Source organism: Pocillopora verrucosa, chromosome 9 (genome assembly GCF_036669915.1).
Source record: "Pocillopora verrucosa isolate sample1 chromosome 9, ASM3666991v2, whole genome shotgun sequence".
Lineage (NCBI taxonomy): Eukaryota > Metazoa > Cnidaria > Anthozoa > Scleractinia > Pocilloporidae > Pocillopora > Pocillopora verrucosa.
The window spans coordinates 5341873-5367837 of record NC_089320.1 but is presented as its reverse complement, the minus strand read 5'-3'; the positions used below and the strand labels follow the sequence as shown (position 1 = coordinate 5367837).

Genomic DNA, 25965 nt, shown 5'->3' with positions numbered 1-25965 from the left:
AAGTTATGTTATGTTAAATTATTTTTTCTGTAAACAGTGTGAAATAATAAAGTGTGAAGTATGAAGTGCAAACTCCAAAGTCGATTTGCAAACGCCCTGCTATATGAAAAAGCTCCCAATGAAAAGCAAGTTTATTTTAAATTTTTTCTGTTCCTTAAAATCATTAGCAGTAGCAGTTTGGATTATAAATCCTACTAGTAAAAAAAAATTAGGTAGTAATTTAAATGGAACAAACATATGGGATTCTTCATATATAATGGTTTTCTTTCAAACCTACCAGTTATTGGTAATTTCTCTTTGTGGTACATGTAGTAAATATAATTACATATGTTATGATCCATGAAATTTTTTACCAGGACATATATCACTGTTTTATGGAGGTAATCTAATGTCTTTATCACCATTTCATCCATAGCTTCACCTAAAATGACACCTGGTGTCATTTCAGTCCTCATTTCAACAACCAATGGCACAATTCTGGCAGAGACTTTTATTGACTACTGTGGAGAAGAAGAGGAAGGGATTTGGAAGACTATCAAAAGAATTACATCTGACGCAAATCTACAGAAGATACTATTGCTACTGTACATGCGAAATAATTCAGGTGGAAAGCCTGGAGCCTGTGGTAGTGGAAGAAGGGAAGATGGAAGCAATGATGGTGGAGCCAGTGGAGGTGGAGCCAGTGGAGGTGGAAGCAGTGGAGAAGGGGCCTGTGGAGGTGGAAGCAGTGGAGAAGGGGCCAGTGGTAGTGGAGTCAGTGGATGTGGAAGAAATGGATGTGCAACCTATGGAGGTGGAACCACTGGATATCAATACAGAAGAGGTTAACACAAACTTTTAAAACTATTAGTTAAATAGTTTATTTGTTGTAATTGAAACCAAATTCCCACTTACTGGTATTGACTAGTAACACTAAACAACCAGCATTAAGGAATCTTTAAAAAAAAACATACAACGGAGGGGGTTAGTTTCTAAATAAACTGTGGTACTGCATTGGTGGGAGAGTATAACCAGATAAACTAATTTGGTATTATCAACTGAATTGATAACGTAAATTGGCCTCCGTAGAGTTTTGTAGCTGATGTTTTGAGTGTTGGCCCTTCGTCAGAGCAAATGATGAAGCTCTGAAATAACGAATGCTCAAAATGCCAGCTCTTTAAAAGCCCTCAACAATAGCCAATTTACACTATGAACTCTGTTGATGATACCAAATTACCTTAAAGGAAAAAAAAGCAGCAGAGCCACTTTTTGACTTTTCATTTGTCATAGCCTGAGTACTACAAAGAGAACTTAAACTATGTAAGCGGTCTAGGGATGTGGAAGAGAGAGGTAGTTGTTGACTTTCTGAAATCATTGAAGATGAGTACCTGCCCAAGTGAAGGGTACAAGTGTGAGTTAAATTCATTTTGATGTGATGTAATATTTCCTTGTTTTGTTTCTTTTTATCTCCCATTATGAAAAATGATATCAGACAAAAATAGTATAAATTAATTAAGGCCAAGAATAAATTTGAATCACAACATTTTTCCTTGCTAGGGTTTTAAAAAGGAAACACATATCATTTTGATTTTTTTCATGGTATCAATCTCATTTTTGAAAAGCAGGCTGCAGTGATTCTCATGTTTCACTTTGATTGTGTTAAATTCAGATGCTTCTCAACCGGACTCAGATGTAGAGTCAAAGTTGTATGAGCTTATACAAAAATGCAGTGTGTGTATCTGGACACAGGAACCATCTGTCACACAAAATAAAGGTAAATATATGAAAGAACCAAAGTGTAGCAAGTATAAAGTTGACATAATAGTTTTATTGAACCTATCTTAGATGGAATTTAAAGGAAGCTAAATTTGTTTGGAGTAAATTAGCACTGATCCTGGTCATTCAAAGTAAACGACTTTGAAGATAATCTTGCCAATGTGATTTGTTTTGGTGATGTATTGGACTGACTGGAGTCTCGTTCAATCAGTGTAACCATATGACTGATTGAGAAAGTCAAATGACTGAAAATCATATAACAGATTATAGTCAGAATTAAGCAAATTATGCTCAGCCTGTGGTCCGTAAATCAAACTTACAATGAAATGAGAGAAACATTGGTCAAAGACATACTTAAAAAATAGTCCCGTGAGGGTACATGAGGTCACTGCTAATGAATAGTAAACTGAGTTTTAGACACTGTCAGTGTTATTGTTGAAATGTAGTTTGTACAGTGTTTTACCAAAACTTGAGAATGAATGTTAAGATGAAACTTTTTGGACCTATCAAAATAATTTACAAAAAGAGAGGTTTTGTAGTGTGCCAATGTTCAGGGACAGGGAGTAGGATGTTCATGTCATTGCTAGGTAGAATAGTATTTGAAGTGGTTGTCACTATAAGTGCCAACAAGTAAAATTGAACAAAGAAATTGATCCAATTATTCCTGAATTGTGTGTTTTCTATCTGACATGATTTGAGGTCTATATTATGCGAAATAACACCATTACCAAATATTAGAAGTCTTGTACAGTGTACATTATAGCGTCTACAACAAGAAATGGGATAAAAGGAAGGGAAAAGAAATTTAAATAAAAATCAAAGTTTGTTTGCAAGATGTATCAAACCAGCAATCCTCAGCTTCCCAAACGAACTTTATAGGGACAGACATTGTGACATGAGGTCTTACTTGTAATGGTCTTTCTTACACTTACTTACACACCATTGACATAGAGCCAGTGAGGCTAAGAAAAGTATGCTGATCTTTTCATTTTGCAAATAATCAGTACCGCCCTTTACACAGATAGGATATTTTAACTGCACAATTACACTGTCCAGATAGAAGTGATACATGCTCACTGTCCTACTAGCACTAAAATCGGGAAGCTGTGCCAATCCTGTTTGAAAATTTTCAGTGGTTGCTTCAATATTTAACAGTGTTAAGAAATTAAAATCCTCAGCAGTGTCATTGTTTTGAATCGAGTTTGAAATGTTTGCTCCTCAAATTTGAGTTTATAAAGTTGACTTCCCTTTATTTTCTTCGCCATATTTTTGCTATCTGTGGTTAAATTTCAAAATGATCATGATTGTGTAAAGCAAAAGGGTGAAGTATAACATTTATTGTCAACTTTTGGTATTTTTTGGTGAATTGTTACTGTAGCTAAGTTCTTCTCACACTTAAATTTTCATGTGAAGTGTTCTTTCTCACAGCATGTACTGAAGTTGAGGAGGATTTGGAAGATGATCAACTGTCATGCACTCAGGAAAGCGATGAACACTATTTTGCTGACACAGAGGGTTACTCAAGTGTTTCATCTGAAACTGATAGTGCTTTGTCTGATTCAGAAAGCTGGGATGAATCTTTAAGTGGTGAGTTTGTATTCAACTGTGTTATTAAATTTCAATTAATTTGGTTTCCTTGAGCTTACAATAATAATGAACATGTGAACATGTACAAAATGAGCTATAATTTAAACTGTAAGTAGAAAGGGTTCAAATCACAGGATGAAAGGATAATGAATATTGATTCTTGTTATCATTTATCAAAGATGTAAGGAGAGGTTAAAAATCTGGTGTTAAGATACACTTTGGGCTTTGCTTTTGTTTTTAAATGTGTTGACCTCATAAACCTTTAGAAAGCAAATCAGGTTTTCAGTGGTAGGTACACCTCTAACAAAACATTTTGTCTTTCAATTCTCCACTGAGTTTTAGTGCTCCAGTTCATCAAATTTCTGGGAATTTTTTTGTAGGCACTATTATTAGTAAATCAATTAGTCATTTATGATTATAAATATTGTTTTCATAACACTGTCTCTTTGTTCAGTGATATATGGAGTGACTTTCATTTTTATCTTCTTTATCCAGATTCTTCACTTTCATTCTCCTGGGTGAATTCTAGATCAAGCAAATCTCAAGAAGCCATTCCTGAAACAGAATCAACCCAACATTCACACAAAGCTGTTAACAGTAAACTTGATGTGAGCCATGAAATCCTAGCACAGATGACAGAGGGTTTCACCGGTGAGGATAGCATTGGTGACCATAAATGTGTTGGAAGTGCTGTCCGTCATAAATGGAACACATCTTTACCAGAGTCAAAAAACATTGAAGAAAATTGTGAGAAAGATGACCACATTGAAATGCAGGATTCAAGTCAGGAATGGGCTTTCTATTCTGAGGCACTTCACGGATTCAAGTCAGGAATGGGCTTTCTTTTTGAGGCACTTCACGCAGAAAATGCTAAACCAAAAGATTCAGAATCAATTCTTTCTGTAATTTCAAACCAGCAGTCAGCAACACATGCTGGACCAACTACTCAATCTCAGGCAGCTCAATCTCCCGTAAGCAACCCTTTATGGAATGGAGACAGCAAATTAAACATAGCCCCTCCACAGTGTAGTGATGAGGAAATACACTCAGGTCAGGAATGGGAAGAATCAGGTAAATATTCTGATGAAAATGAGAGTACAATTATTTTTATCTCCCCTTGTTGAAAGAATCATTTGTATCCAGATAAAAATATCTATTCAGTGTTTACAAATTCCTGTTATAGGCCTTAAACTGAATTTTTCATATTTATTTCAAGAATTAGTCACACAGAAATGGCAGAGTGTTATGGATCTACAGATTATGGCTAGGAATTATGTGTTCATAGTCAATTTTACATTTATACCTAATTAATTCCACTCTGGGGTTATATTGATGGAGATTCGGTTTCAAATTCTATTTTAATTTAACAGAAACTTGTTTTAATAAATACCGGTAGTGAGAACTGTAGCATTAAATCAAAGAAGTAAAATAATTGAGACAAGTGGTTAATTTTTGATTAGCTCAGTTTCAAACCCGGTCAATGCTGCTCCCATGTCCTCCAAATACAACCCCATCCATTCATAAGCCATCCCTTAACTTCCCAGAAAGTTGGTTCTAAGACTAAGATTATTCTAAAGCAGGAAAATCTTTAGAACCTGTTCTGTTATTAAAACCAACTCAGTATCTGCATAATGTCATTAACAAGGAAACTTACGTGAACCATGATATTTTGCCTGCACTTATTGAAGGGGAAGGTCTCGCCAGTTGGTTTGATCTTTGTGAGAATGAAGATGCTGGAAAGAATAAGCATTCAAAATGGGAAATGTCATCTGTTGAACCAAATAAGACTGATGGAGGTGTGGAGAAAGATGTCTTTGATTCAGAGGAAGAATTAAGCCAAGAACAGGGGCTCTTTTGTGAACAAGGGAACTCGCATGTTCACCTATCATTACCAGATGATACCTCTGTTCAGAGTCGTCGTCCTGAAGTGAAAAAAAAAGAGAGCCAGGTGTGTTTGTTATGTGTAGTTTTTTTCCCAGCATTTGGAAGTTAGATCCTCGAGGGCAGAATCTTAATTGTTCATTTGCAGAACTTTACACAATGTTTCACAAGGTGAGGTGAATGCATGTAGAAAGCATCTAACAACTGTATACACGTGATTTTTTTAATCAGTTATGAAGGATTTCAAACTGTGAACTTTAATCTTCGCAAGAGCTCAGTCTTCTTTCATTATTGTACTATTAGCTTCTAAGTGCAAACATGTTTCCTTTCTTTTGAGATTTTTTCACCTTTGGTTAATATAACTTGTATGGTCGTAAATCCTTGGTACTAATTTATTTCAAAACATTTTAGTTGATGTTTTTCATGCAAGATGGCAATCTTGAAAACAGTGCTTGAACATGAATAGCAACAGAGTTCATCAAAATGGCAGCCACATTCACATTGCAAGTTTTAATCTTAATTGTTGAAAAAAAGAAAAGTCGAGCCCAAAACTTAACATCTTTCTTAATCTATTTATACACACACTACGTTGCTGATCTAAGCAGTCTTTACTGACACGCATATGACCTTAGTTTATACAGGATAAGTTCACCAATGCGTTCTCAGTAGTAGAGTGGCAGAGAGTCAGTTGACCACAATACCGCAAGGCCTGAGGTTTCATTCCTCATGGGGAACACACAATTTTAGTTTTTGTCTGACTGCAAGCAGTCCCAACTTTTTGCCGAAGTCCGTCTCACGAGTTAAAAAAATCTGTGAATGAACACTTAGACTTAGCATTGCAAAAACTACTTTAAGTTCAGTTTTTATTTTTCAGCTCTAATTCCTATCACGTTTAAAAATTGGGAATGGAAGTATCGTTAACTCTTAAGCTAATTTTGTCGCTTAAAACTAATATGTTTGTTTTAACCCGAATCGAGTATTACTTAGATTATTTAGTTTTTATGTAAATATTTTAAGCGCCAAATAGTGTACTTCAATTGGACAAGAAAAAAAAAAACTCGCGGCCTTATTGGACGGGATGGATAAAAAGAAAGGCAAACCTGGTTAGAAAATATTTGGAGAGCATAGCCTTGTTCAGAGAAGGGCTAAATTTATTGAGAAGTGCATAACTTGTGAATTCCTTGATATTTAGATGCGTGCAACAAATTTACCACGATTAAATCGTTGTTTATTGGACTTTACTGCCAGATATATGCGTGGTAATGTGTTAAAAATTTGTGAAAGGAGAAGGATTTTGTAACAAACTCTTCCATTCAACTATCGCTCTGACGAAGGGCTAACGCTCGAAACGTCAGCTTTTTTACTCTTTACGGTGGCTAATTTACATTTTCAACCCAGTTGTTAACACTAAATTATCTTCCATTCAGCAATATTTTCAGGAAAAGAACACCTATATTTCGAATGATATTTACCGTTGAAAATTGCTCCCAGTTCAGGTTTCATGTTCTAGCCATTATTCTTATCACGTTTAATAATCAAACTATCGTTGATTCCAAAACTAATTTTGTCGCTTGAAAAGTTAGATGTGTATTATTTCCGAAGCGAGTATTATTTAAGTTACATAGTTTTCCTTTAAATTTAAAACCTCTAACAACTCTCTCGATCGGACCAGAACTGAAAACTGTCTTAAAAGGTTTGAAAATCGTGGTTAAGCAAGAAGGGACAGAAGCCATGTCTGTGGTGAGGGGGGCTCATTGTGTTGTTCCATTCTTAGTGCCCTTTCTTACCATTAAATTGAATTAGTATCATATGCTTAACTGTTGTACAAGGTAATACAACTTCGGACCTTATGCTTAAAACACATTTGAAGAGTATAGTCGTCCGAAAAGCAGACTCAACCATTTATTACAGAACGAATTTACGAGATCCTCGCAGCTAAGAACACTGATGAACTAGTAGTTGAAAATAGGACCCGAAAAATTCAGGTCCGTACGGGATTTAAACCCATGACCTCTGCGATACCGGTGCAGCGTAAACTTAGTAGAGCGCTGCACCGGTATTTACTACAGTACTTCTTCATTGTTTTTCTTTTCTATATTTTGAAGGACATTCCACTCTGTGAGGCTGCAGGAAATGGTCACACTGATATTGTAAGATTGCTCATAGAGAACGGAGCTGATGTCAACGAAGGAGAACGGGTACGTTAGAAGGATAAATTGTATATGTTATAAAGAGTAAAGTCAGAGTCTGAGAGTAAGAGTTTAAATGTCATTTAAATTTGTAGCAGAATATTGCCGTCTTTAAAGCAGATTCAACCTTATATCCTTAGGGTGGTCATTAAAGAAGAGAAAATGCGGTATATATATTACTATACTTTTTCATTGTTTTTATTTTCTATAATTTGAAGGGCACTCCACTCTGTGAGGCTGCAGAAAATGGTCACACTGATATTGTAAGGCTGCTCATAGAGAACGGAGCTGATGTCAACAACAGAGGATGGGTACGGTAGAAGGATAAATTGTATACGTTGTAAAGAGTAAGGTCAGAGTCTGAGAGTAAGAGTTTAAATTTCATTTAAATTTTTAGCAGAATGTAGTTGTCCTAAAAGCAGATTCAACCATATATCCTTAGGGTGGTCATTAAAGAAGAGAAAATGCGGCTTATATATTACTATACTTTCTCATTGTTTTTCTTTTCTAGATTTTGATGAACACTCCACTCTATAAAGCTGCAGGAAATGGTCACACTGATATTGTAAGGTTGCTCATAGAGAACGGAGCTGATGTCAACAAACGAGGATGGGTACGTTAGAAGGATAAATTGTATATGTTATAAAGAGTAAAGTCAGAGTCTGAGAGTAAGAGTTGAAATTTCATTTAAATTTGTAGCAGAATGTAGCTGTCTTTAAAGCAGATTCAACCACATATCCTTAAAGTGGTCATTAAAGAAGAGAAAATGCGGTTTATATATTACTATACTTTCTCATTGTTTTTCTTTTCTATATTTTGAAGGGCATTCCACTCTGTAAGGCTGCAGAAAATGGTCACACTGATATTGTAAGGTTGCTCATAGAGAACGGAGCTGATGTCAACAAGGGAGAATGGGTACGTTAGAAGGATAAATTGTATATGTTATAAAGAGTAAAGTCAGAGTCTGAGAGTAAGAGTTGAAATTTCATTTAAATTTGTAGCAGAATGTAGGTGTCTTTAAAGCAGATTCAACCAGATATCCTTAAAGTGGTCATTAAAGAAGAGAAAATGCGGTTTATATATTACTATTCTTTCTCATTGTTTTTCTTTTGTTTATTTTGAAGTTTACTCCACTCTGTGAGGCTGCAGGAAATGGTCACACTGATATTGTAAGGCTGCTCATAGAGAACGGAGCTGATGTCAACAAGGGAGAACGGGTACGTTAGAAGGATAAATTGTATATGTTATAAAGAGTAAAGTCAGAGTCTGAGAGTAAGAGTTGAAATTTCATTTAAATTTGTAGCAGAATGTAGCTGTCTTTAAAGCAGATTCAACCAGATATCCTTAAAGTGGTCATTAAAGAAGAGAAAATGCGGTTTATATATTACTATACTTTCTCATTGTTTTTCTTTTCTATATTTTGAAGGGCATTCCACTCTGTAAGGCTGCAGAAAATGATGTCAACAACAGACTGGGGGTACGTTAGAAGGATAAATTGTATATGTTATAAAGAGTTAAGTCAGAGTCTGAGAGTAAGAGTTGAAATTTCATTTAAATTTGTAGCAGAATGTAGCTGTCTTTAAAGCAGATTCAACCACATATCCTTAAAGTGGTCATTAAAGAAGAGAAAATGCGGTTTATATATTACTATTCTTTCTCATTGTTTTTCTTTTGTTTATTTTGAAGTTTACTCCACTCTGTGAGGCTGCAGGAAATGGTCACACTGATATTGTAAGGCTGCTCATAGAGAACGGAGCTGATGTCAACAAGGGAGAACGGGTACGTTAGAAGGATAAATTGTATATGTTATAAAGAGTAAAGTCAGAGTCTGAGAGTAAGAGTTGAAATTTCATTTAAATTTGTAGCAGAATGTAGCTGTCTTTAAAGCAGATTCAACCAGATATCCTTAAAGTGGTCATTAAAGAAGAGAAAATGCGGTTTATATATTACTATTCTTTCTCATTGTTTTTCTTTTTTGGTTTATTTTGAAGTTTACTCCACTCTGTGAGGCTGCAGGAAATGGTCACACTGATATTGTAAGGCTGCTCATAGAGAACGGAGCTGATGTCAACAAGGGAGAACGGGTACGTTAGAAGGATAAATTGTATATGTTATAAAGAGTAAAGTCAGAGTCTGAGAGTAAGAGTTGAAATTTCATTTAAATTTGTAGCAGAATGTAGCTGTCTTTAAAGCAGATTCAACCAGATATCCTTAAAGTGGTCATTAAAGAAGAGAAAATGCGGTTTATATATTACTATACTTTCTCATTGTTTTTCTTTTCTATATTTTGAAGGGCATTCCACTCTGTAAGGCTGCAGAAAATGGTCACACTGATATTGTAAGGTTGCTCATAGAGAACGGAGCTGATGTCAACAACAGAGGAGGGGTACGTTAGAAGGATAAATTGTATATGTTATAAAGAGTAAAGTCAGAGTCTGAGAGTAAGAGTTGAAATTTCATTTAAATTTGTAGCAGAATGTAGCTGTCTTTAAAGCAGATTCAACCACATATCCTTAAAGTGGTCATTAAAGAAGAGAAAATGCGGTTTATATATTACTATACTTTCTCATTGTTTTTCTTTTCTATATTTTGAAGGGCATTCCACTCTGTAAGGCTGCAAAAAATGGTCACACTGATATTGTAAGGTTGCTCATAGAGAACGGAGCTGATGTCAACAACAGACTGGGGGTACGTTAGAAGGATAAATTGTATATGTTATAAAGAGTAAAGTCAGAGTCTGAGAGTAAGAGTTGAAATTTCATTTAAATTTGTAGCAGAATGTAGCTGTCTTTAAAGCAGATTCAACCACATATCCTTAAAGTGGTCATTAAAGAAGAGAAAATGCGGTTTATATATTACTATACTTTCTCATTGTTTTTCTTTTCTATATTTTGAAGGGCATTCCACTCTGTAAGGCTGCAGGAAATGGTCACACTGATATTGTAAGGTTGCTCATAGAGAACGGAGCTGATGTCAACAACAGACTGGGGGTACGTTAGAAGGATAAATTGTATATGTTATAAAGAGTAAAGTCAGAGTCTGAGAGTAAGAGTTGAAATTTCATTTAAATTTGTAGCAGAATGTAGCTGTCTTTAAAGCAGATTCAACCAGATATCCTTAAAGTGGTCATTAGAGAAGAAAAATTGAAGAGAAAATGCGGTTTATATATTACTATTCTTTCTCATTGTTTTTCTTTTGTTTATTTTGAAGTTTACTCCACTCTGTGAGGCTGCAGGAAATGGTCACACTGATATTGTAAGGCTGCTCATAGAGAACGGAGCTGATGTCAACAACAGACTGGGGGTACGTTAGAAGGATAAATTGTATATGTTATAAAGAGTTAAGTCAGAGTCTGAGAGTAAGAGTTGAAATTTCATTTAAATTTGTAGCAGAATGTAGCTGTCTTTAAAACAGATTCAACCAGATATCCTTAAAGTGGTCATTAAAGAAGAGAAAATGCGGTTTATATATTACTATACTTTCTCATTGTTTTTCTTTTCTATATTTTGAAGGGCATTCCACTCTGTAAGGCTGCAGAAAATGGTCACACTGATATTGTAAGGTTGCTCATAGAGAACGGAGCTGATGTCAACAAGGGAGAATGGGTACGTTAGAAGGATAAATTGTATATGTTATAAAGAGTAAAGTCAGAGTCTGAGAGTAAGAGTTGAAATTTCATTTAAATTTGTAGCAGAATGTAGGTGTCTTTAAAGCAGATTCAACCAGATATCCTTAAAGTGGTCATTAAAGAAGAGAAAATGCGGTTTATATATTACTATTCTTTCTCATTGTTTTTCTTTTTTGGTTTATTTTGAAGTTTACTCCACTCTGTGAGGCTGCAGGAAATGGTCACACTGATATTGTAAGGCTGCTCATAGAGAACGGAGCTGATGTCAACAAGGGAGAACGGGTACGTTAGAAGGATAAATTGTATATGTTATAAAGAGTAAAGTCAGAGTCTGAGAGTAAGAGTTGAAATTTCATTTAAATTTGTAGCAGAATGTAGCTGTCTTTAAAGCAGATTCAACCAGATATCCTTAAAGTGGTCATTAAAGAAGAGAAAATGCGGTTTATATATTACTATACTTTCTCATTGTTTTTCTTTTCTATATTTTGAAGGGCATTCCACTCTGTAAGGCTGCAGAAAATGGTCACACTGATATTGTAAGGTTGCTCATAGAGAACGGAGCTGATGTCAACAACAGAGGAGGGGTACGTTAGAAGGATAAATTGTATATGTTATAAAGAGTAAAGTCAGAGTCTGAGAGTAAGAGTTGAAATTTCATTTAAATTTGTAGCAGAATGTAGCTGTCTTTAAAACAGATTCAACCAGATATCCTTAAAGTGGTCATTAAAGAAGAGAAAATGCGGTTTATATATTACTATACTTTCTCATTGTTTTTCTTTTCTATATTTTGAAGGGCATTCCACTCTGTAAGGCTGCAGAAAATGGTCACACTGATATTGTAAGGTTGCTCATAGAGAACGGAGCTGATGTCAACAAGGGAGAATGGGTACGTTAGAAGGATAAATTGTATATGTTATAAAGAGTAAAGTCAGAGTCTGAGAGTAAGAGTTGAAATTTCATTTAAATTTGTAGCAGAATGTAGGTGTCTTTAAAGCAGATTCAACCAGATATCCTTAAAGTGGTCATTAAAGAAGAGAAAATGCGGTTTATATATTACTATTCTTTCTCATTGTTTTTCTTTTGTTTATTTTGAAGTTTACTCCACTCTGTGAGGCTGCAGGAAATGGTCACACTGATATTGTAAGGCTGCTCATAGAGAACGGAGCTGATGTCAACAAGGGAGAACGGGTACGTTAGAAGGATAAATTGTATATGTTATAAAGAGTAAAGTCAGAGTCTGAGAGTAAGAGTTGAAATTTCATTTAAATTTGTAGCAGAATGTAGCTGTCTTTAAAGCAGATTCAACCACATATCCTTAAAGTGGTCATTAAAGAAGAGAAAATGCGGTTTATATATTACTATACTTTCTCATTGTTTTTCTTTTCTATATTTTGAAGGGCATTCCACTCTGTAAGGCTGCAGAAAATGGTCACACTGATATTGTAAGGTTGCTCATAGAGAACGGAGCTGATGTCAACAACAGAGGAGGGGTACGTTAGAAGGATAAATTGTATATGTTATAAAGAGTAAAGTCAGAGCCTGAGAGTAAGAGTTGAAATTTCATTTAAGATTCATTTGAGCTGATGTCAACAAGGGAGAATGGGTACGTTAGAAGGATAAATTGTATATGTTGTAAAGAGTAAGGTCAGAGTCTGAGAGTAAGAGTTTAAATTTTATTAAATTTGTCGGAGAATGTAGTAGTCGTAAAAGGAGATTCAATCATGTATCCCTAGGGTGGTCATTATAGAAGAGAAAATGCGGTGTATGTATTTCTGTACTCTACATTTGCAGAGCTTTTTTCAACGAGGAAAGATGGGTAAGTTAGAAGTGTAAATGGGATATGTTATGAGGAGTTTAGCCAGAGTTTGAAAGTCAAATATTTTATGGCTGTTCAAATTTTTTTCCTGTTAAGCAAAACGTCGCAAGAAATTGCAAGCTCTTTGTATTTGTTTCTGGTTTTTTTCTTTGGTAACGTTACAGTACCATCCCGGTCATAAAATGATATGCTTGCGAGCTACTAGGAAGCTTGGGTAGAAAGCAGGGAAAACCTGGCCAGAAAATATTTTGAGACAAAGGTTCATTCAGAAAAGGGCTGAATTTCTTTAGGGGCGCAAAACATGAATGTTATGCGTTTATGAGAAGCGTGCATGAGGTTCACCATGCTTGAATCGTTGTGTACTAGACTTTACGACCAGAAAACTGCGCGGCGATGTATTGAAATTTTTTTAACAGGTGAAGGATTTCGTAACAAATTTCTCTTTTTAACTATAGCTTTAGGAAATGAACACATATTTAGCATTGCAAACCTACTCTAAGTTCAGTTTTCATTCTTCAGCCTTAATTCGTTTTACGTTTAAAATTTGGGAATCAAACTACCCTTAACTCTAAAGATAATTTTGTCGCTTGAAAAGTAACCGGTCAGTTTTTTTTTCGAATCGAGTATCACTTAAATTGTTTAATTTTTATTTAAATATTTTAAGCGCTCAATAGTGTATAATTTATTAGAAAGTGCAGAACTTGCGTATTCCTTGATTTTTAAGATGCGTGTAACAGATTTACCACGATTAAATCGTTGTTTACTGTACTTTACTGCCAGATAATTGCGTGGTAATGTGTTTAAAAAAATTGTGAAAGGAGAAGGATTCTAAAAGGAAATCTTTTTTTTTCTTTTTTATTATTTTTTTTACACAATTTTATTTACAAGACGATGACTTACACTACTTACAGTATTAATTACACTTACATTGTACTTGCTACTTACACTACTGATACTTATACTTACACTAATTATGCATACACTACATTACGATACATGTATTACAATATTATTAACATTAATTTAATTTACGGTTGGCGTGTTTACAAAGTTCTTTTCAATTAAAAGACAATCACAAGTAAACATACAGGTCTCAAAAATGCTACATTTCTTTGGATATTTACTTTTGATATAGCTTAAACAAATATTTATGAAATTAAGTATAAGTCTAACCTAAAACCACAGCAGCATGAAAAATTAAAGTAAAAAAGCCCACGTGCGATAAAATTTCGGAAGTTCTTTTTTTGCGGTCGCGATCTCTTTTAGGATTTCAAGTTTTCCCGTGATGAACAGTAGGAAGATTTGAAAATCTAAGATGTCTCCGCAAAGGCTTGTGCAGAAAATGTGATATTTGGCTAACAATAGGCAATAATTTAGGACTTGCCAATGCTTTGTCCTATAATGCCAGCCATAGAGTATATGACTTGTGGATAACGTTATTGTTTCATTTGTTTTTTGGTGCCACCAGTCTTGAAACAGAATCCAGAAGTCGAGTATTAGTGTGCAGTTTATTAATAGGTGATGCAACGTTTGTTTTTCTGTATTGCATAGGTTGCATAAGGGGCTCTCTGAAATGCCGTCTCGGTAAAGAGTGGTGCGAGTTGGAAGCACGTTATGAATCACTTTATACTGAAACATTATTATTTTAACTTCGTTTGTAACTTTAAATGGCATAAGATAAACGTTCTTGATGGTAGTTTTTGTAAATCCGTGGCGTAGAATTTTGGTTTCGGCAGTGGGAGGAACAAAGACAGTGTTTAAAAGAGAATAGTAAATAGAACTGGTTCTTAGGCTGTTTACAGTAGTGTTCGCGTGTGTGACGTTTGGAATAGGGTTTGTAAGATTAGCTTTCCAGTCTTTTGGGATTGCGTTGACCAAGCCATAGTATGTGGTGAAAGGCACATTTAAATTAAATTTTGTGACAAATTCATGCCACTTCAAAAATTTCTGATTTTGGTTTGAAATGTCGCTTATCTTAGTAATACCGGCGTCATACCAAGTTTGGTAAAAGACAGGTTTTTTTCCTATAAGAATTTTTCTGTTATTCCACACTATTTCGTTTTTAGGATTTGTTTTGGAATCGATGCCCGTTGAGATTTTAAACTCGCACCAATAATCTAACACTTTTTTGTAAAATGCATGAAGCTTATCATCGAGGTCTAGTGTGCTTGGTGTAAAGTTGCATTTTGTTAGAAAAGCAAGACCACCATGTTTGTGTAAGAGCTGGTTAGGAATAATTTTCCAGGAGGCTTGTGAGTCATCTTGAATTCTGTTGACCCAAGCTATTTTGAGTGCTTTTTCCATGATATTGAAATCGCACATTTTCAAACCGCCATCTTTCTTTTCTCCAATTGTGGTGTTTCTTTTTATTTTAGGGGGTTTTCCTGCCCAAATAAAGTTGAAAGTTAGCTTATTTATTTCTTGGATATAGTGATCTGGAACAGGAAGTACGGAGGCTGAGTAAAATAACTTAGATATCCCAAGTGTTTTGACTATGTATTAGAAGTATACCTACTCCTTCTGAAATTCCGGATTACTTTTCCTCACTGGATATTTCCACCACTAATTGTGAGCTTAGCAACTTCTCACCTATTTCAAATCTTGAACTATCGAAGATTGCCCGCTCTGTTGTGCAGAAATCCTGCTGTCTGGATCCTTTACCAGCCACGTTACTTCAAGAACATCTGGACCTGCTCCTATCATCTATTTGTAGTATTGTAAACCTGTCACTGGTATCTGGTTTTCTACCTTCGTCCCTTAAAAACGCTGTTGTAACCCCTCTTCTCAAGAAACCGAACCTTGACCACGAAGTTCTTGGTAATTTTAGGCCTATTTCGAACCTTAAGGTTATCTCGAAAGTCATTGAGAAGGTTGTGGCAGTGCGTCTTCAAGCTTATCTTGACTTCTACCAACTCACAGAGCCGCTACAATCTGCCTATAAATCATTCCACAGCTGCGAAACCGCTATCGATAATCGCCACTGTGTCATGCTCCTGTTACTAGATCTCTCCGCTGCATTTGACACTGTTGACCATGTAATACTGCTCAAAAGATTGAATTCTAAATTCTCAATACGTGGCACTGCACTTGACTGGTTCCGCTCCTACCTTACTAACCGCACACAAGTCGTCCTAATCGATGGGAGGAAATCGCAATCTCGTGAGCTCAAGTGTGGAGTACCTCAAGGCTCCGTTCTTGGGCCGATCCTCTACCTACTTTACACTGCTCCTCTTGCCGACATTTTACGTTTTCACGACATGCAATTTCATTTCTACGCCGATGATACTCAGTTGTACATTTCTTTTTCCGTTAACGATGATCTGGAATTAACCAGTAGCATTGCTAAAATCGAGAATTGCTTATCCGATCTAGATAAGTGGATGGCCTTAAATAAGCTGAAGCTAAACAAAGACAAAACTGAACTTCTCTACCTTTATTCAAAGCACAACCCTCAACAGTCTATACCTCCACTTCGTTTTGGTTCTGATATAATACAGCCGTCTTCATCTTCCAGAAATATCGGCGTCGTTTTCGATAGTACTATGTCAATGCTCCCTCATGTCAAATCTGTCTGTAAATCTGCCTTCTATCATCTTCGGAACATTTCCCGTATAAGGAAATTACTATCCATTAAGACCACTGAGACTTTAATCCACGCCTTTGTAACCTCCAACTTGGATCACTGTAACTCTCTTTTATACGTTGTCCCCAAATACGCTATCCAAAAGCTCCAATCAGTGCAGAATGCGGCGGCTCGACTTATTACCAGCTCTCGTAAATTCGACCGCATCACCCCTGTTTTGTTCGACCTACACTGGCTTCCAATTTCTGAGCGAATTAAATTCAAAATAATTCTGCTCACCCATAAAGCTCTTCACCAGCAGTCTCCTGTCTACATTCAAGACCTAATACGCCGTTATTCAACTTCAAGAACGCTCCGTTCGTCTTCAACATTGCGTCTGACTCCTGTCAACTTTAATCTCAAGGCTATAGAGCTTTTGCTGTTTCGGCTCCTGAACTGTGGAATAAACTACCTGATGACATTCGTTCTTGTGACAATTTAAATATTTTTAAACGTAAACTTAAGACTCATCTTTTTAAAAATTACTTTAATGTATGATCTCTTTTCTTATCCATGTCAAACGCCTATATCTTAGACATCAGTTAACGTAAGACTTACTTTTAATATTATTTTAACGTGTGATATTTTAATATTTTTGTAAAGCGCTTAGAACAGGACTGGATAAGCGCTATATAAGTAGTTTTATTATTATTTATTATGTTTATCTTTCCATAAAGAGTTAGATTTCTCCGTTGCCAAGTGATTAGCATTTTCTCGAGGTTACGTATTTTTTCACCGAAGTTCAGTTTAGCAGCACTTTCTTGGTTATGAGAAAAAAAGACACTGAGGGCATTGACAGGTTCTTTTGGCCATTTAAAACCAAAGGGTTCATCTGTTCTGTCTTTCCATTCGCCTAACCACATTGCTTCGGTTTTAGTTGTGTTTATTTCAAGGCCAGAAAGTTCTTTGAACTCATTTAAAACCTTCAATAGACTCACGACGGAATCGAGGTCACGAACAAATACTGTTGTGTCGTCGGCATATTGACTTATTTTAAGCTCATGCTTGTTGAGTTGGATACCTTTAATAGTAGGATCATTTTTTATGGCTTTAGAGAGGAGTTCTATGCCGAGAACGAAGAGAACGCCAGACAAAGGGCAACCTTGCCTGACTCCCCGCTGTAGGGAGAAAAAAGTTGAGGCATGACCGTTATTCAGAACACAGCTAGTAACATTATTATAAAAAATTTTTATCCAATTTTGGATGTCGTGGCCGAAGTTGAAGAGCTGCAGTGTTTCTAAGAGATAGTTCCATTCAATGGAATCAAACGCTTTTTTGAAGTCCAAGAAAATGGCAATACCTTTTTGATTTGTTTTATCTGTGTAATGTATTAGGTCATAAATTAGCCTTATATTTTCACCAATGTAGCGGCCTTTAACAGAACCGGTTTGAACAGGGTTTATTAAAGTTGGCAAGACATTTTCGATTCGCTTGGCTATAACTTTAGTGAGAATCTTGTAGTCGACGTTGAGAAGTGAGATGGGCCTTAGATTTTCCAGAATAGTTTTTTTTGGGATAAGCGAGATTATTCCTCGTCTTTGACTTATAGAAAGCATGCCATGTTGAGAAGCAAAGTTGTAGCTCGCTACCAGATCATGGCAGATGTCGGGCCAAAAGAATCGGTAAAATTCAGCAGGCAGACCATCACTGCCCGGGGATTTGTTATTGTCAAAGTCTTTGAGTGCATTTTGGCATTCTTCTACCTTTACCAATCCTTCACAAGAATTCTTTTCTTCTTCACTTAGTGCGGTTACGTTTTCTGGAATAAAAAAGGGCGAGTTTTTGAAATTTTCGGGGTTGATATTGGTGGAGCGGTATAACGACTCATAGAACTTTTTTTCTTCTTCTAAGATATCGAATTGATCTTCTATATAACAATTATCCCCAACTTTGAGTTTTGAGACTGTTTTAATATCATGATGTCGTTTTTCTAAGCTGTAGAAGTACTTAGTGTTGCGTTCTCCTTCTTCATGCCATCTTACTTTGCTTCTCAGGATTGTACCTTGACTTTTAATCAACATGATTTTTTTAAGATGTGATCTGGCACGTTGAAGTCCTAGTAAGATGTTTCTGTCGTGCGGGTTATTTTCCGCTCTGGACTGGAGGTCGTTTACTTTTTTGTGCAGTAATTTTTCTTCATCTCGATATTTTTTTGCTTTTCGTTTGGAGTACTTGATCGTGAAGCCTCTTATCTCCATTTTTACGAGGTCCCATTTTAAACTTAAATCATGAGTCTCGTTGTATTTCTCTTTAAAAGTTGGAATGTTTATCTTAAGTGCTGTTACGTATGCTTCATCTTTAAGTAAAGCTGTATTAAATTTCCAGAATCCCGGTCCTCTTTTTTGGTTTAGGAGATTAGACTGTAGAACAAGTGAGACAGCGGAGTGGTCAGATTCGGGTGTGTGGATGATGTCACACTTCTTTGCTAATTGAATTAACTCCTGCGAAACTAAGAACAAATCTAAGCGGCATTGAATTTTAAACGATTTAGTTCTCCACGTAAAACACTGCTTATCATTGTTCAGGATTCGCCATATATCACTAAGGTTATACAAATCACAAAGCGTGTTAATTTCTTGGATGACAGCTGCCTTTTTAGACACAGGATTTCCGCCTCTTTTATCATTTGGAGTGAGTGCGCAATTGAAATCTCCACCAATTACAATTGTATCTTGCACGAATTCCTCGAGTTGTTGGTATAGTCTTTTGAAAAAAGAAACTTGCTGAGCGACATCGTTAGGCGCGTAAATGTTGACGAGAACAATAGCTTTCTCTTCAAGTGACAATTTTAAAATAATGAACCTTCCTTGTTTGTCTGGAATGAATTTTTCAACTTTGAAATTCACAGAGGGATTAATTAGTGTGATGATACCTTTGCTGCGGTTTGTGCCGTGGCTAAAGAAAGCTTTGCCACCCCATTCGTTTTCCCAGATGGGTTCAAGATTTTTGGAGCAGTATGATTCTTGCAAAAATATGATATGATGATTTTGTTTGTGTAACCATCGAAAAACGGTTCGACGTTTGATCGATTTATTAAGACCTCTAACATTTAATGACAGGCATTTTAGGTCAAAAGCAATGGCAGTATTAACGGTATTCATTTTGTTGGCGATTTAAAGAAACACAAGCCAGGCGGAGTGATAAGTAAACACTGATTTCTTCCGACCGAATTGTGTTGATTCACAACAAATTGGGACATGAACCAATTTGTAATTTTCGCTGATGGGCTGTTACGAGAATGTGAACGAATAGAAAAAGAAGGTGGTTGTTTCAACCGAAGCGTGTTGGTGTAACATGTAAAGCAAAGAAAGTGAAGCATAATAAACTTAAAGACTACAACAACTATATAGTGCTTATGTAATAACATGGACAAAAAGGAAATTTGGATACTTAGCTCGATGAGATAGAGTCACTAACCCGGCACAGTTTTCCAGGCTTCTTGTCGACTTTGAATGTCTTCAATAAGATAACAAAAATTAAGTAGAAGCTACTTGATATTCAACTGGAATATTCGAGATGTTAAAAACATTGTTATCAATAAAGAGAGATCTGTTGACTACCTTCGCGACGCGACCAGCTTGTTTAGCAGCAAACATGGATTGTATAAGGGTTTTCCTTTCTTTCTGGATTTCTCGAGCAAAGTCTTGGGTAATGTATGCCTCACTGTGTCTGGCTGAGGACTTGATCCGGTTTTTAACATTGAATACAGCATCCCTATCTTCTCTCACAGCAAACCTAGCGATAATCGGACGAGGGCGAGCAGGAGTAGCTCCATTGCTTTGTGGCTTGCCAACGCGGTGGACGGCATGAAAACGTATATGCTGGATGTTCATTTTAAGATCATTTTCTAGAACATCATAGATGATATTCTGGCAATTTTCGCCTCGACTTTCGGGGATATTCATGAAACGCAAGTTTTCTCGTCTCGTATAGTTCTCAAGAGCGACGAGGTTCTCCTGTGCTTCTTTCAAAGCGGGCTTAAGCTTCTCGTTCTCGGCTTGGAGCTTTTCCAGATCAGCTTTTAGGCTTTCGATTTCCGCAGACTGCTCGTCCATCATTTTTTGGTGAGTGCTTTTTGAATCTTTTAAGGCTTTGAACTCTTGCTGTAGGTCCTCGATGCTTGCCCACGCAGCGAGGGTCTTTTAGCAAATATCTCTATTTAACAATACTTTAAGGAAATAAACACTCGTATTTATCATTGTGAAAACTACTTTAAGCTACGTTTTCATTTTCCAGCCGTAGTAATTTTGGAATCGAACTATCGTTAACTCCAAAGCCAATTATGTTGCTCGAAAAGTAAGATGTCCATCTTTTTTAATCGAGTATTACTTAGTATTTTTAGTTTTCATTTAAATGTTTTAAGTGCCAAATAGTGTACTCCAATCGGACCGGAAATGAAAAAGTCGCGGTTAAACTGGAAGGGAACTTTGCATCGACATCGATGGATAAAAAACAAAGCAAACCTGGTCGGGAAATCTTTCGAGACCACATAGTTTTATTCGAGAAAGGGGTAAATTTGTTAAGAGGTTCAAAACTTGTGAATGCCTTGATTTTTACGGACGCATGCAAGAGACTCACCCCGATTAAATCGTTGTTTGGTCGACTTTACTACCAGATAATTGCATGGTGATGTAAAAAATTTCCTCTATCTAACAGTACTTTTAGGAAGGGAACACCTATATTTAAAATGGTATTTACCGTCTAAATGCTGCTCCAGGTTCACTTTTCATTTTCCAGCCATAATTTAAATCAGGTTTTCCGAATCGAATATAATTTAACTTCTGCACTTTTCATTCAAATTTGCAACCTCCTACAAGTGTATCTCTATCGAACAGGAACTGAAAACGATCTTGAAAGGTTTTTTAGGGCCGTTCAAAGTTTTGATTTGCTACTGAGTAAAACGTTGCAAGAAATTGCGAGCTCTGTCCATTTCCTTCTCAATGTTTCTCTCGTAACGCTACAGTGCCACCCCAGTCATAAGACGATATGCTTGCGAGCTACTAGGAAACTGGGATGGAAAGCAAGGCAAACCTGACTAGAAAATATTTCAAGACGGAAGCTTTATTCAAGAAAGGGCTTAATTTCTTTAAAAGTGCAAAACGGAACGTCTTGCGTCTATTAGACGCATGTTTACAGATTCATCATGTTTGAATCGTTATTTACTAGATTTTACAACCAGAAAATTGCGTAGCGATATACCGAGATTTTTTTAAGCAGGCGTTTTTTAACAAATTTTTCTATTAAACAATAATTTTAGGAAACGAACACTTGCATTTACCATAGCAAAAAGTAGTTTACATTCAGGTGCATTTTCCGGCCAAAATTCGTATCATGTTTAAAATTTGGGAATCGACCTATCGTTAACTCTAAAGCTAATTTTGTCGCTTAAAAAGTAGGAAGTCCGTTTTGTTCGGAATCGAGTATTACTTAGTTTATTTAGTTTTCATTTAAACATTTTAACCGCCAAATAGTGTACCCCAATCGGACCGGAAATGAAAAACTGGCGATAGTTCCATTCCCAAATTTTAACAATACTTTTGGGAAGGGAACACTTATATCTAAAATGATGTTTACTGTTGAAAAGCTGCTCCAGGTTCACTTTTTTTTCCAGCCATACTTTAAATCAGGTTTTTCGAATCGAGTATAATTTAATTTCTTTAGTTTTCATTTAAATTTGGTACCTCCAAAAAGTGTATCTCGATTGAACCGGAACCGAAGAACCATCTTTAAAGGTTTATAACTCGCGGTTTGGCCAAGCTGGACAGAGGTCGCGTAAATGGTGAGGGGGTCATTGTGTTCCTTCATTCTCTGTGCCCCTTCTTACCATTATTATAAATTCATATGATTTGGTGAACTGTTGTACAAGATAATACTCCTTCCGACCTTGTGCTAAAAAAAATCTGCAGAGTGTAATCATCTTTAAAGACCATATATCGTTACGTTAGTCGTTACAGAAGAGAAGTGGGCTTTATGTCTTACTAATTAAATTTTTGTGCTGTTGAGCTAAACGTCGCAAGAAGTTGCGAGCTCTTTCCATTTCTCTCTCGTTGTTTCTCTCGTAACGTTATAGTGTCATCCCAGTCATAAGATGATATGCTTGCTAGGTACAAGGAAACTTGGATAGAAAGGAAGGCAAACCTGGCCAGAAAATATTTTGAGACGGAAGCTTTATTCAAGAAAGGGCTTAATTTCTTTAGAGGCTTAAAAGTTATGAATGTGTTGCGTTTATGAGTGGCGCTATATATATTACTGTACAGCTTAGTCTCTTTAGGAGCTTAAAAGTTATGAATGTCTTGCGTTCATGAGTGGTGCGTAACAGATTCATCGTTATTTACTAAAGGAGGGTCATTGTGTTGTTTTAAAGAGTTAAGTCAGAGTCTGAGAGTGGGAGTTTAAATTTCATTTAAATTTGTAGCAGAATGTAGTCGTCTTAAAAGCAGACTCAACCATATATCCTTGAGGTGGTCATTAAAGAAGAGAAAATGCGCTTTATATATTACTATACTTTTTCATTTTTTTTTTCTTTTCTTTATTTTGAAGGACGCTCCACTCGCTGGGGCTGCAAGAAATGGTCACATTGATATTGCAAGGTTGCTCATAGAGAACAGAGCTGATGTTAACAAAAGAGGAAAGGTACGTTAGAAGGATAAATTGTATATGTTTTAAAGAGTTAAGTCAGAGTCGGAGAGTGGAAGTTTAAATTTCATTTAAATTTGTAGCAGAATGAAGTCGTCTTAAAAGCAGACTCAACCATATATCCTTCAGGTGGTCATTAAAGAAGAGAAAATGCGCTTTATATATTACTATACTTATTCATTGTTTTTCTTTTCCATATTTTGAAGGACACTCCACTGTGTGAGGCTGCAGAAAATGGTCACACTGATATTGTAAGGTTGCTTATAGAGAATGGAGCTGATGTTAACAAAGAAGGAGGGGTAAGTCAGAAGGATAAATTGTATATGTTATAAAGAGTTAAGTCAGAGTTTGAGAGTGGAAGTTTGAATTTCATTTAAATTTGTAGCACAATGCAGTCGTCTTTAAAGAAGATTCAACCATATATCCTAAAGGTGGTCACTAAAGAATAAAAAATGCGGTTTAAATCGTACATGTTATAAAGAGTAAAATCAGAGTCTGAGAGTAAGAGTTTAAATTTCATTTAAATTTGTAGAGGAATGTAGTCATCTTTAAAACACATTCAACCACATATCCTTAGGGTGGTCATTAAAGAATAGATAATGCGGTTTATATATCACTATACTTTCTCATTATTTTCCTTTTCTATATTTTGAAGGACACTCCACTCACTGAGGCTGCAAGAAATGGTCACACTGATATTGTTAGGTTGCTCATAGAGAACGGAGCTGATGTCAATAAAGGACGGGTACGTTAGAAGGATATATTATATATGTTATAAAGAGTAAAGTCAGAGTCCGAGAGAGAGTTTAAATTTTATTTAAATTTGTAGCACAATGCAGTCGTTTTTGAAGAAGATTCCATCATATATCCTTAGGGTGGTCATTAAAGAATAGAAAATGCGGTTCATATATTACTTTACTTTCTTATTGTTGTTCTTTTCTAGATTTTGAAGGACATTCCACTCTCTGGGGCTGCACGAAATGGTCACACTGATATTGTAAGGTTGCTCATAGAGAACGGAGCTGATGTCAACAAAGGAGGATGGGTACGTCAGAAGGATAAATTGTATATATTATATAGAGTAAAGTCAGAGTCTGAGAGTAAGAGTTTAAATTTCGTCTTTAAAGCAGATTCAACCTTGTATCATTATGGTGGTTATTAAAGAAGAGAAAATGCCGTGTATATTTTACTGTTCTCTACATATGTCATTGTGTTTTTCTATTCAGATTTTTTTAAAGGTGAAGGATTTCATAACAAATTTCTCTTTTTAATAATAGCTTTAGGAAATGAACACATATTTAGCATTGCAAACCTCCTCTAAGTTCAGTTATCATACTTCAGCCTTAATTTGTTTCATGTTTAAAATTTGGGACAAGCAGGACCGGTACGTTAGAAGGATAAATTGTATATGTTATAAAGAGTAAAATCAGAGTCTGAGAGTAAGAGTTTAAATTTCATTTAAATTTGTAGCACAATGCAGTCGTCTTTAAAGAAGATTCAACCATATATCCTTAGGGTGGTCATTAAAGATGAGAAAATGCAGTTTATATATTACTATACTTCCTCATTGTTTCTCTTTTCTATATTTTGAAGTACACTCCACTCGCTGAGGCTGCAAGAAATGGTCACACTGATATTGTTAGGTTGCTCATAGAGAACGGAGCTGATGTCAATAAAGGACGGGTACGTTAGAAGGATAAATTGTATGTCATAAAGAGTAAACTCAGAGTCTAAGAGTAAGGGTTTAAATTTCATTTAAATTTGTAGCAGAATGTAGTCGTCTTAAAGCAGATTCAACCATATCTCCTTAGGGTGGTCATTTAAGAGGAGAAAATGCGTCTTATATATTACTATACGTTTTCATTGTTTTTATTTTTTATGTTTTGAAGAACATTGCATTTTTTGAGGACACTCCACTCTCTGAGGCTTCAAGAAATGATCGCACTGATATTGTAAGGTTGCTCATAGAGAACGGAGCTGATGTCAGCCTAGGATGGGTACGTACAAGGGATAAATGGTATATGTTATAAAGAGTGAAGTTAGAGTTTGAGAGTAAGAGTTTCAATTTCGTTTAAATTTGTGTCAGAATGTAGTCATCTTTAAAGCAGATTCAACCATATATCCATAGGGTGGTCATTAAAGAAGAGAAAATGCGGTTCATATATTACTATACTTCCTCATTGTTTTTCTTTTCTATATTTTGAAGGACACTCCACTCTTTGAGTCTGTAATAAATGGTCACACTGATATTGTAAGGTTGCTCATAGAGAACGGAGCTGATGTCAACAAAGGAGGATGGGTACGTTAGAAGGATAAATTGTACATGTTATAAAGAGTAAAGTCAGAGTCTGAGAGTAAGAGTTTAAATTTCGTCTTTAAAGCAGATTCAACCTTGTATCCTTATGGTGGTTATTAAAGAAGAGAAAATGCCGTGTATATTTTATTGTTCTCTACATATGTCATTGTGTTTTTCTATTCAGTTTTTTTAAAAGGTGAAGGATTTCGTAACAAATTTCTCTTTTTAATAATAGCTTTAGGAAATGAACACATATTTAGCATTGCAAACCTCCTCTAAGTTCAGTTATCATACTTCAGTTATCATACTTCAGCCTTAATTTGTTTCATGTTTAAAATTTGGGAATCAAAATATCCTGAACTCTAAAGCTAATTTGTTGCTTGAAAAGTAACTCGTCCGTTTTTTTTTCCAAATCGAGTATCACTTAAATTATTTGATTTTTTATTTAAATATTTTAAGCGTTCAATAGTGTACGCCAGTTAGACCGGAAATAAAAAAGTCGCGGTTTAGCTGGACGGGAAGTTTGCACTGACAGAAGCCGTGGATAGAAAGAAA

The 25965-nt window shown here is 35.7% G+C and overlaps 1 protein-coding gene across 1 annotated transcript in view; it reads left to right on the top strand.

Moving 5' to 3' along the window:
- The window catches only part of LOC131796485 (uncharacterized), a 49237-nt gene that overhangs the window by 8186 nt on the left and 15086 nt on the right, over positions 1-25965 (top strand). Inside the window, exons 9-35 of the mRNA XM_066171925.1 lie at positions 416-823; positions 1649-1753; positions 3184-3342; positions 3838-4413; positions 5031-5290; positions 7329-7421; positions 7631-7723; positions 7924-8025; positions 8235-8327; positions 8537-8629; positions 8839-8889; positions 9099-9191; positions 9404-9496; positions 10623-10715; positions 10925-11017; positions 11230-11322; positions 11532-11624; positions 11834-11926; positions 12136-12228; positions 12438-12530; positions 23019-23111; positions 23321-23413; positions 23770-23859; positions 24058-24159; positions 24708-24797; positions 25004-25111; positions 25321-25413. Of these exons, the coding sequence (XP_066028022.1) occupies positions 416-823; positions 1649-1753; positions 3184-3342; positions 3838-4413; positions 5031-5290; positions 7329-7421; positions 7631-7723; positions 7924-8025; positions 8235-8327; positions 8537-8629; positions 8839-8889; positions 9099-9191; positions 9404-9496; positions 10623-10715; positions 10925-11017; positions 11230-11322; positions 11532-11624; positions 11834-11926; positions 12136-12228; positions 12438-12530; positions 23019-23111; positions 23321-23413; positions 23770-23859; positions 24058-24159; positions 24708-24797; positions 25004-25111; positions 25321-25413 (3539 nt within the window). The remainder of the gene's footprint in view (positions 1-415; positions 824-1648; positions 1754-3183; positions 3343-3837; positions 4414-5030; positions 5291-7328; positions 7422-7630; positions 7724-7923; positions 8026-8234; positions 8328-8536; positions 8630-8838; positions 8890-9098; positions 9192-9403; positions 9497-10622; positions 10716-10924; positions 11018-11229; positions 11323-11531; positions 11625-11833; positions 11927-12135; positions 12229-12437; positions 12531-23018; positions 23112-23320; positions 23414-23769; positions 23860-24057; positions 24160-24707; positions 24798-25003; positions 25112-25320; positions 25414-25965) is intronic.